Source organism: Ceratina calcarata, unplaced genomic scaffold (assembly GCF_001652005.2).
Source record: "Ceratina calcarata isolate Rehan_Ccalc_2016 unplaced genomic scaffold, ASM165200v1 scaffold216, whole genome shotgun sequence".
Classification (NCBI taxonomy): Eukaryota; Metazoa; Arthropoda; class Insecta; order Hymenoptera; family Apidae; genus Ceratina; species Ceratina calcarata.
The window spans coordinates 139,404-151,744 of NW_017143331.1; the positions used below are offsets into that span (position 1 = coordinate 139,404).

General features: G+C 41.6%; 1 protein-coding gene across 1 annotated transcript in view; it reads right to left on the reverse strand.

Annotated features, from left to right (window-relative positions):
* Pgant2 (polypeptide N-acetylgalactosaminyltransferase 2) overlaps positions 1-12,341 on the reverse strand; it is a 185,927-nt gene that overhangs the window by 36,013 nt on the left and 137,573 nt on the right. Inside the window, exons 2-3 of the mRNA XM_018020110.2 lie at positions 2,301-2,470; positions 992-1,111 (exon numbers count right to left, since the gene is read on the reverse strand). Coding sequence (XP_017875599.1) covers positions 992-1,111; positions 2,301-2,470 — 290 coding nt within the window. The remainder of the gene's footprint in view (positions 1-991; positions 1,112-2,300; positions 2,471-12,341) is intronic.

Below are 12,341 nucleotides of genomic sequence, written 5' to 3' on the forward strand. Positions count from 1 at the left end.
TTAGTCCGGGCGCTCGTAACACAAAAAATGGAACAATTTTTTACAGTCTGCCATTGATAGGGGAAATATTTACAGCCACAAGCTGTAGATAGATGTACTTAAAAATCTTCGTTACGTGTTAATGCGTACTTAAACATTAACTTTAGTTAGCAAAAAGAACGTAGTTTCTTGAAACAACTTTCAAACAGTCTGCCTTGTGAAATTTCGTCAACTTTACGCTAACATTAGCCTAAATTGAGCTTGGCAGATTGTAAAAAATTGTTCTTAGACGATTGTTCTTATACGATTTAATTGCTAACTAACATAAGTACGCTTTATTCTTGTACTGGAGAAAACCATCTGCCAATAAGCTTTTCATGGATCGCGCAATCTTGTCTTGTGCTCAAATAAATGGCAGACTGTTTGAAAGTTGTTTCAAGAAACTACGTTCTTTTTGCTAACTAAAGTTAATGTTTAAGTACGCATTAACACGTAACGAAGATTTTTAAGTACATCTAACTACAGCTTGTGGCTGTAAATATTTCCCCTATCAATAGCAGACTGTAAAAAATTGTTCCATTTTTTGTGTTACGAACGCCCAGTCTAACTGGATTGCGCTCGGCTATCGGAGGCCGTAAGATAGAAGAGTAGCGCCCAAATTTTAAGAAGCGAGAACCTCAAAGCAATCCCTATTCTATTTTTATACTTCCTGTCTCTATTTTTATTATCTTTTAGTACATTTAACTATGTTAAAATTAATCTTCATTATTTCTGGTTTACGTGTCTGATTTGAACATGCATTATAAACCTAGGAAGAGAAAAGGATTCTCCCACGGTTCCCCTTTGTCGGCGAACATCCGCCGTCCTTCGTTCACACTCCAGTTGTTTTATATAGCTCAATGTAGAAAACTAATATTAATGGGAACCATTTCCTGAGTAGACTGCTGATTCTTATGCATTTCTATAGGATGTAAGTAAAATGTGAGAAATAAGAATTATGTAAGTTACTCACATGGCGCTACGCGTGTCGGGAATGTCGCGGTTGCTCGGAAGTCCATCTGATGCTTCCTGGTTGAATTTGTTCCTTGCGTAGGGATCCTCCCCTGCCCGCAGTCCTCCTCTTGAGACGTATCTTGAAAACAATGCAAATTATAATTGTTATATTATTCATTCTTATAAAAATTCCATTAGAAATTTGATAAAAACGAAGATAGAATTCTAAGTTCTTTCATATAAAATTATTACCGACTATATAAAATAGGAAAGTCTGAACTAAGTTCTTTCATATAAAATTATTACCGACTATATAAAATAAGAAAAATTATAGAGGAAACCACGTAATGAAGGCATTATGCATATAATTTTAATAAGAGGAAGGATAAAGGAGGAAGGAAGATAAGATTTAAGTTCGAAACTTGTGTTTTAGAAGTGACACACTTTTCACACGAGCTAAATAATTGATACTAATGTGCTACGGCAGACTGAGAGATCCCAGGATCCGTAGTCCCGCTGCGGACGCATTAATAGTAGATCTCGCAATGCTTTTTCAAACGGTTAACAATGTATAGACGCCGGGCACATTAGTATTCCGTTTCAGTTATTGCGGTTTTGCAGCGAGATTGCGTTCCAGCCGCTTTCCGAATACTTTCTATCTCGCTCTGTCATCGTGACTTGCATTGTACTTGCGTGGATTAGAATCACGCACCGTGAATCTTGCACCGATGGTGAAACTGAATTTACAAGCTGAGTCAATAAGGATTGTCATTAGATGCAATGAATTCACATGCATTATCCAGTGTTCTATCAGTGCAAAAATCAGTTGCAATAGCAAGTAATTGAATAATTCATTGCTTTAAATAATTCTGTTTAGTCACTCTGAACAGAATTTATAAATAATTGTTTTCAATCTTAGGGAGGGAAGAAAGGTATAAAGAAGACATGTAAAGGGATAGATTAAAGTATATAGAAGATAACACCGGAAAAGGAGGTATCTGAAATGTATGAGAGGGAGGGAGAGGCATTAGGGAGCAGACAGGAAAGATAAAGGGCAGAGAGAAAAATAGATGATACGACGCGATACATGAAATAAAGAGAAAGAATAACGAAACGAGGGTTCAGGCAGAGATGTTAAAATTAAAAAGAAAAAATAAACTCTGCATGTATGCAAAGGAATAAAATAAGATTAAAACAGCGTGTGGTAGATACAAGGAAGAGTAAGAAATTAAAATCAATGATAATTCTATGATCTAACTAAAATTGCAAAGTAATGATTAGGAATGAACTTATGATAGATATGAAGATACTGATTATGATTTGATTACCCTTGCTCGTCGAAGTAGTTCCAAGTCACCCTCGGGTCCGGGGTGGGTGCTGGCAGTAATTCAGACGACATCACAATGGCGGTGCCATCAGAATCCACGTAATTGCCTGAATTTCCGGCAGACAGACCCAACGATGCAGGCTCCTTTAACCGCAGCGCTCTGTTTTCGTTCTGGAAAAATTCAGGCATATTTTTCATACAGACACAGATCTTTAAAGAAACCATTATAATTATTTAATAATAAAAAGGAGCTCAAGGAAGAGGAGAAAATGTATTATCATGTTTCATTAACAGAGCCGTGTTGGAATTCGTTACAAAGAATATTTTAATCAACCCAATGCATTATTCAGTTTATTGTACAGACTGATCCAGCTTCACGTTTTCCGTGTTTCAAAACGTCTAAGTGCAGACAGCAATTTAGTAATCACGACGCGGGTGCCATTGGAAAGATTGAATCCTGTGAAACCCGGCCGGTTTCATTCAGCACCCATTTCGCAAGTTAGTCAATAGCGTCGAAAAACCTCTTCGGCGTTCGAGGATTCGAGGCACGTTCCTCCGCGCTGTAAGCGCCGGCCGACACTTGAAGATATTCTATTCGCGAGGGTTGCGGATAGCCAGATGGTGGGAATTTTCATCGGCATCGAGATCGATGGGAGGTGCCCGTTCACCTTCGCTTTAGTTGGCTCCGATGCAAGAATTAATTGTGACCCCGCTTGGTCCTCTTCATATTGACACGTCATCGCGATACGTATTGACTTCGGAATCGATACGGAGAGTCGCGAGGCGGTCCCGGCGCGTCTCGCCCCCTCCCCCTCTCTCCATCGCCGAGTGCCCTTTGTGCCGCGGAGAATGCATTGTGCATCGGATATATAGGTCATCGAATTTTGCTCATCGGCTTCGTAGCATCCCGGATCTCGGCCCGTCTGTTTGCCTAGCATAGTTTCCTCCCCATCGCATCGGCCACCTGCATCGCAAGCTACTATATGCGATGCGATGCGCCGTGATGATGTAACGTTGACTTAACCGGAATGCAACCACGGCGACTGTTGACTCGCGGAACGATGATGATTGAAATTAACTGTCGACTGGCCGCAGAGCCCGGGCGTGTCTGTATGTATTCAGTAGATAACAATTGTGGACACGATATTTTTACCTTGGAACAAGGAAACAGCGGAGGAACGTTTTATTCGCGACCAATGAGACCAATTAAAATCCTATTCAAGCATCGAAGGATTCTTTAACAATGGCTAGAGTCCTCGACGAACGCGAAACGGTGGAAGCTTCGAATCACGTCGGGCAATGCAATGTCACGGTGCATTAAGATCGGGAACCGGAACGGAATGGAAGGCAGCGGGGATCGTTGATCGATCGGCGGGAACAAAAAGGCGAGCGCAAACAATCCCCCAGGAGCCGTGGTAGTGAGCCGTAAATAGCGATACTTTTCCGCGGGCGGGGGAGGGCGGCGGTGAATGGTAAATGGCGCGGCTCACGGATTCACGGTCAAAGATGCGGAGGAAAGGTAAATGACTCGAACGGGAACAAAAGGGCGATGGAGAACCAGTCGATGGAGAAAACGAACCGTGAAAACCGAGGAAGAGAAACGGAAGAGAGAGAGAGAGAGAGAGAGGAATGGGACAAAACGCGGCGGCGATGAAATATTAATTCACGGGCCAAGGGCTGCATCGCGACCGGAAGTGCAGTCTGGTAGCCGCTGCGCGGCAAGCTGTTGCATCCGGTTTCCTCGTGGACCACGTGACGAGCGTCCGCTCTGTTCCGAATGAAACTTATTACATATTTAATATAAAAACTGAATTACAGACACTTTATTATAATAAAACAGGTTTATAACGAAATTGTAGTAACAGTTTCTTCAATATTACAATTTTTTATTGATTTTATTGTTACTCACATATTGTTGTCACATTTAACATTTCTTATTTTATTGCAAGAATTCTTTACTATTGATTTCAATATTAATATGAATTAACAACGCATCGATTCTCTAAGCTCGCGCAAGTAACTGCAGACTGCAAATATGATACAATTTTCTTTTCCGCTTTTTCGAAATAGCAGCAGTTGAGAAAATTTGTCTGTGAACCGATCCGCAATCACGGTGCTCGACGCATTATCTGTCCCTGGTTGACAAATTCGGCGCACGTATCCGTCATAAAATTCATTGCGCGTGCAGCGATTACGCGAAGCCTCCGGAAACGCAGTGACACGGCGCGCGAGCTTATCGTGACAGACTTGGAACAATGATCCACAGTTCAAGGATCCCTGCACGCGGAAACGGAAGTTGGGGCAAAAAAGAGAGGAAATCGATCGCGTGAAGTCGTTCAAATAACACTTTTTGTCCGCAGGCAGTCTCTGAACTAAACTGTTGCTAGACTTTTTAAATAATCTATAGGATAACTGTCCCAATTAGCGTGGCTTTATATTTAAATAAATCCAGGAGTAAAAAGTTAATCCTTCATAAAATCGGAGATTATAGAATCAATACAAATTTTTATTAAATAAATCCGGTGCCGAATAATTGAGTATTTAATTCGTTTAATCCTTTAGAATACTTAATAAAATCGAGCAATATTGAACAAATTAATTTTAATTTGTTAAAAGTTAAAAAGAAGTTGATTAAATATATAAGTGTCCCTTTTAATTATGTCAATAAATCAGTTGTCAAGCTTGAGTTCAATAGATTTTATTCGATTACGCAGCCATATTGTTGAACAAATAATAGTAGAATCGAGAGGTTCATAACTTGTCGAGGACGTCAGTCTCGAAACGATTCATTTAATAATTCCATCGGCTGTTTGATAGTCCCAGCGCGGCTCGGCAATGAAATTCAGCCGAAGCGTGGAAAATTTGGATACGGCGGATACAATCGGGCGTGTCGTATTAGCGGCGACACAATGTACGTGACGATTACGGTTCACCGTCGTGACATAACATTTCCAGTGACGGATGGCTGCGCGGCATCATCATAATTTACTCGCCGCGGAGGGACGCCGGGGGGACGGAAAATGTATCCTCGCGCGGAGCAATATCGGAACAGGCCAATATCGTTAACTCTAATTCGCCTACGTTTGCGCGCGCATTGTCGACCGGCAATAATAACGAGATTAATAATGCCACCCTCGTCGATAATAATCGTGGAATCACGTACCGCGGCAATATCCAGCCGTACGGTTTTGGTTAGCCGCCGCTACGAATCAAGGAATGCGGAATTGCTGGCCCACTCGATTAAGCACGATTCTATCCCCGTCTCCCATCTTCTCATTTCTTTAAAATATAATTATCCACACTTCGTACTGTCAAATAGAATTTATTCATTTTTAATTAAGAAGAATAATGACTTTTTATATTAGGTGAAGTAAAAAGTTCTGAGCCTTTTTTGTCTTTATTTCGACGATGAAATTGACTTCTTGAGACCAGCCTTATGCAAATGGTTCCAAACGGTTTTCTGGCTAATCTTCAGTTCCTGGGCAATAAAATAAGTGCTCGCATGCCGGTCTGACTCGACGATTTCCATGATTTTATCAACGTTTTCGACGATTGGCCTACCAGAGCGTGTCTCATCTTCGACGTCCATATTACCAGAACGGAAACGTTGGAACCACCGCTTTGCTATTGCATTCGATACTGTATTGGGTTCATAAACAGCACAAATTTTTTGGCCGCCTGCATCGCTTTTTCCCCTTGGTTGTAGTGGTACTGAATAATGTATCGAATTTTCTCATTTTTTACCTCCACTTTGGAACGCACTAACACACAACTGGATTCACTCATCAAAAAATTGTCACAAGACTTTTTTTAAGGCGTTATGTTGCCTTTAATTTGCCGTATAGAATGAGAAGATACTACGTATACATCGTAAGATATGGCTCACCAAAGCCATGTAACGAAAAAGGCTCAGAACTTTTTACTTCACCTAATATGTTGGTTGATTTATCTGAGATCCGGTTTTCCATTGAAATTGTCAAGGATGTTGAGCCGTCGAACCTCGGATTAGAATTATCGATGTGTCCTAACGTGTGATCGAGATTACTATACAATTGGGATTATCGAGGGCATCAAGTCAACAGACTATTACATGTGCCGGACTGTTAGGAGCATCGCATTATCGAAACTATCAAGATGGTTAAACCGATACGCGTATCCGGTTACAGAAACGCCGAGAGCAAACCCGATACGAAAATCACAATATTATACAATTTCTGGGAACATGTTCAATGAGACAAGGATCTAATAAAAATAGAGTAGGGGATTCCGAGAGATGAAAGCTTCTCGGGTCTCTGTTTTTCTATCCATGAATCTTCAACAGTGATTTACATATCGAGGAGACGGGATTCGGATCCGGGAAAGCTGGGACGACAGAGGGAAAGTCGCTGCGTTCCGGTGCGGCTGCCGACGCGGTCCGATACGTTTCCAGTGAGTTATGAGTAGATTTGCATACAGAAACCGCGGGTTTACCTTCGGACAAAGTAAACAGCTGACACTCGGCTCGCTGTTTCGCAAGAATTAAATTTAACCCCCGGGGAGCTCTAAACAATCGTGTGATCTTCTTAGAATTGGTTTGTTTCATATCTGATCTCAACCAAAGTAAATCATGTTACATATGCATATTGTTATTATAGGAAACGTACCAACTTCTATTCACATCGCAATTTCTAGTGCTCGATTTTCTATAATGTTTATGCAAAATAAATCATTTGTAAGGTAAATATAAAAAATGAAGTCTAAACAGGAATTTATTTTATATTTAAAAAGATCATAATTATTAAAGTATATTATTATTATATTTTAAGCCAGTCAGAAGAAATTGGGAAATTTACTATAATAAAAATTGTAAAGCAGAATTGAATAGACTGAAGGAATTTTCTTGTTAAACACTATAATGTAATTGTATGTTCAATAAAAGATGTCCCACTATTTCGTAAACCCAATCTCAGAATTCTGAAATAAGCAAGAATAACAAAAATCGTGTTGGACTCTAAGAAGCATTCTTTTTAAAATACCACTTGGACTTTCGATTGCAACTGTAATTTTTTCGATCCTTCTCTCTCTCGCCTTGACCCAGTTACCGACCTGCTCTAACCTGTCTAGACACCTGGTGCACGGTTCTAGGAAATAACCCTTTGATTCCAGGAAAGTGGGACGAGATTCCGTCGGGATTCACGATACTAAAGTTTGTAAGCCCGTATCTCCGGAATGGAATGAGATATTTGGATGAAACAAAAGCTGTTTTTCTCAGCATGACATTCTCTATTAACTGACCCTTTAGAACTCAGCACAATTGCTTGCTAGAAACAAGCTTATGTTAGTATTTTAATTATCCAGATTATCTAACTTTAACCAAGGGATAATCTTAGATCGCGCCAGTTTGAAATTTTTATATCATTTCTGTTGGTCTGACAATGGGACACACAGTGGGAACATGTTAAATGAGGAACAGTGAAATCCTCTGAACCAGAGGATTAAATGTACACCGGGACTGGCATGTTGCTTGAGATAGGAACGAATCTCGTCGCTAGTCTCCCGTTCTACGGGCAGAAAAATAAGCCCGGCGTCGAGAGCGGAAGGGGTAAAGAGCTTTCAGTCAGTATAAAGCTTATCCCGAAAAATCGTCGCGACGTCTGAACGCGAGGAGCGCCGGGTGAATCGAGAATTTCGGTGAAAGCGCCTTACGCTGCCGGGATAAATCTCTTTCGATTTATCCACGATTTATCATTTTTCCTTTTTCAAAACCGCGGTAAATCGCGTGGAAACCTTTGGGATTAGAAACCGGCCATAAAAATTCTTAATTTACCCCGCGGCTCGAATCGACTGGGAAACTGCGCGGAGAAACGAGTACGTTTATTAAATTCCAGGTGCCGCGTAATTAACACCGGTCCCTGCACGAGTTTATGGGATATTTTCGCGGCTCCTTCTATCCCCTCGTTGACGATTATCCGTGCCCGCGAACGACCTCGCGTGCGTAGCGGCGCAAGTCGAGAGCGCAGCGGAATTGCAACGGGAAAACGAGGTCTCTTGGTTAATTAAACGTGACCAGCGTCGTTTCGCCGAGGATTAATCCTCGACAGTAATTCCGGTTGATCCGCGAACTTCGAATGGACCTCGAGCGACGGCGAGGAACGGTGTACACAAGATTGTTGCGGTGAACGGGCGTCGCGCGTTAGCCGACCGCGGGGCCTCGGACGATTGCGAGTCAGACCGCACCCGGCTTCTGGCTAATTTAATGTTCTAACGGCCAATCCACTTAGCATCGTAACGCGACCACCGTTCCCTGCCTCCACGCGTATCCTCCGCTACTTTCGCGTTTACGTTGCCCGGCAGTAATTGCCGTGATCGACGGAATTGCTGCCCGTGTCAACCGTGGCGGTGGCCAAGTTTCGTGAACGTCGTTAAGGAAAGTTCCCCTTGTTTTTGCTCGATTAAAAGAAGAAAATGAAGTTCGCTATTTCACTCGTGGTTATTACCTTCGTTCTTTAGAACGAAATCAACCCAGGGATGCCAGAATCTAGGATTTCTCCTCTTCCCGAGTTTTCCTCACTACTGTATGCTCAATGTGCTCTCCCCACTTACATACGGCATTATTAGCCCTTTGCACTCGAGACATTTCGGAGCATTTTTGCTGAATTCCTTAGCTCTAACTTAAAATGATTATACATCCAAATTACTACATAAAATTTTTATATTTTAATATTTTGCGTATTTTTGTACCTTTAGAAACATAATTTCGTAAACATTAATCATAGCATTTTTCCTTTGTTTGATATTTACTGTAACAATTTCCAAAATGCGTGCCCGGTTTGTCGGGACAAGTATTACGATAATATGTTGTCTGGTGTCTTTCTCCGGTTATATTTCGTCGCGAGCAGACTTTGCAATCCTTCTTAACTCCCGTTAGAACAGTATTCTTTTTTCTATTATTCACTTTCTATTATTATAATCTTTCGGCGCGACTGTCAAGTTCGAACTAATGTCGAAAGTGATGCACGGTTGTCGTTACAGACTAAGGTTCCGATACGAAAAACTTATCTCCATTTAAAGGAGTATCATTTTACACTTATAGGGTCTTATACACGCGTCGCCTGTCTCGCTAAAAGCGCCACAATAAAATTTAAGGTGAGATAACGTCTTGGTGAGCGAGAGTCACCGCTCGAGTGCAAAGGGTTAGTCATGTCCCCAATGATCATGTGTAACGTAAGTGGGGGCAGAAAAAAGTAGTAGAGGACAGCTCGGGAAGAGGAGAAATCCTACATTCTGGCATCTCTGAATCAACCCTGTATTTGCAGTTATCGTTCGGTGAATTATAAATTACTGTGAATTAATGGTTCGTCAACTAGCGAGTATCGAGGCAAACGACAAATGTTCCACCGATTTGCTGGTAATATAGGAAATGCGGTAGCTGTGTGAGTCTTTGTATAAACTTGTTCGCTAAAAGCATTAAGCTTGGAAGCAATTTCCGAAGCGCGGCGCGGCACGGTGTTTGACGTGAAAGGGGGATGACTGTTAGCTGTTTGCCGAGCGAAGAATGTAATAAAGTTTATTTAATCCCGATCGTAATGAATCTGAAAGTTTCGTGTAACTGTACATCAAACGTCAGCCATTCCGAGGGAAGGTTCTTCGTTTAAAGGCTGACGGACTTCGAAAAACGAAGATCGATACTTGCATTCTTGTCCATGAGTTTCAGCATTTTCAGAAGATCTGACGATCGTTCCAAATTCATAGTTACGTAATCAGTCGCATAGAAAATTCTGTAGTATTAATTATAAAATTAATCATGAATTATTTCAAATATAATCAATCTGCATTCTTTAACACTAGAAAGACTGAAACTTAGTATATACCTATATTGCCCAAAAGCAGTCAAAATGACTGCATTGTGAAAGAATAATGTGTAAAGAGATTTGTCTAAAATTAATTTTTAATATATTTTATATTATTTACAGTCATATAACAAGTTATTAGTAAATGTTAACAATAAAAAAAAAATTTACTTCACTTGGGAAAAAATAATTTATGCATTATTATTTGCACATTTGCCCAAAAGCAGTCAAAATGACTTCCTTGGGCAATCTAGTGTTAATCCCGGAAATTTTTTACATTGAGTCACGCCCACGTTTAGTTTCATTCCCGATAGGAATATAAATTTGATCAAGCGTGACCGAACCGTTTTCCGGAGTCAGCTCTAAAACAGGATTAATTCGCTCCCGAGTCAATTAATCCACATCGATGGAGAAGCGAAAAGAGAAAAAAAAAAACAGGTAGGAATCACGGGAACGAAATACGGTTCCCAGGAGGCAAAGAAGGAAAAGAGTTCATTTTTTTTTTTGCCTTCTGCTTGCTGATCCTCCTTGGGACGAGCGAGCAGGTCGCCGGTAATTAATTATCCGAAGACGAGAATCTGTACGCGCGACTCGGCGATGGAACGATGAAATTTTTATCCCGAGACAAGATTACCGTGGAGCCTCGCTCTCTCCCTCTTTCCCTTGACGGCTCTTACACTGAGTTTCCAATCTACGCTGCTCTATTTCACGTGTACATACGTGTAATGAAACTGCAGCGTCGATCGATAAAGATTACTGCCTCCCACGTTATTTATTGATTATTTATCGAGCTGCAGGCGCAATGACATCGTCTACGGTTTTTCGATGAATTATGAACCATCATTCTATCTTCCATGAACGTTTCTCATTGTCCGTTGCATCTGCGTCTACAGTATTACTTGTACACGTGTTACGGAACGCTTTACGACACTTCACCGATATCGAGTTTAGCTCCTTCGCGAAGAACGTGTGCCGAACGTCGAGGAACTGCTTAATCTTTCATCAGTTCTCTTAATTAACCGGCGACAATAGGAGACTGCGAGCTCGTTCGATCCTCCCTCGAGGGAGGCCTCTCTTTCTCTCTGAGGGAAGTCTCTTTCAGGGTACGACGTATCGCTGCTGTTGAAATCGGACGTCGCGGCCAGAGCCCGGCTCCCCGTGAAAGAACCCTTCGGGAGACGTTTCCAGGACAGATGCTAGAAACTGCTCTGGTTCTCCCTTTGTAAGGAACGATGCTCGGCTAGAGAATCTGTCGAAGATGGCCAACGTACTTCGGCCTGATGCGATACGTGTAAATAAATGGGGTCTACTGTATATGGCATGCTTTTCAGGCAAGCTTTCTTCTCGTCTGACAATCAAAATCCTTTTTTAACCCCTTGACATACAATGACGAGTTTGACTCGTCATTTATTAAATTTAATTTGTATGTAAAGTTCTATTTAATTTGTATGTCAAGGGGTTAATTCTCGTATGCTTTCTTCAAATATGACACAGGGTCGAGTAGAACAGTTTTATTTACTATTGCTTGGTCGCGTCATACAATTTGCAATGTGTAATTGTACATAAAATACGTATAATGGTAAATGCTGCGTTGGAGATTGCAGGTATAATTTTATTCCACGGAACACCGAATTCGTCTCTTTGTAAATTGCCAACAGAATCGGACTCCGAGAGAGTATTCTAAGCGAAACGTTACCGAGCACTCGACCCATTTCGTACGCTCGTTACCCTTATCGGTATCTTTCCCGTCGACTCGAGTGGGTCCGTATCGAGAGTCGGGTAAAGTAGCCAGAAAGCGGATTTTTCTCGAAGACGGTTTTTATCTGAACGTAACTTCGCCTCGGGAACTCGCGCCGAGAGGAAGATCGGCCTGCGCCCTTCCAAGGCTTCCCTATTAAAACCGATCTTCAAACTTTCCCGTGGTCCATTCTTCACTCCTTTTACTCCCTCGCCGCCCCTGTCCGCGAAGGCTGCGCGGCTCGCGAACATTAGTTAATTACTTGGTTGACAAGTTTATCCGAGCCTGGTTGAAAAGTTGTCGGCAGTTCTCGCGCGCGGCTTTTAAAAACACACCCTCACGTGTCGATTTATCAAGCCTAGATCTCGAAGTTGTCCGATAACTCTCGCGGCTTAAGGATGTATAGGCTGTACATATGCTTAAACAATGCTGGCACGTTGAATTTGTTATTATAGATTCCTATTACTATTAAAAA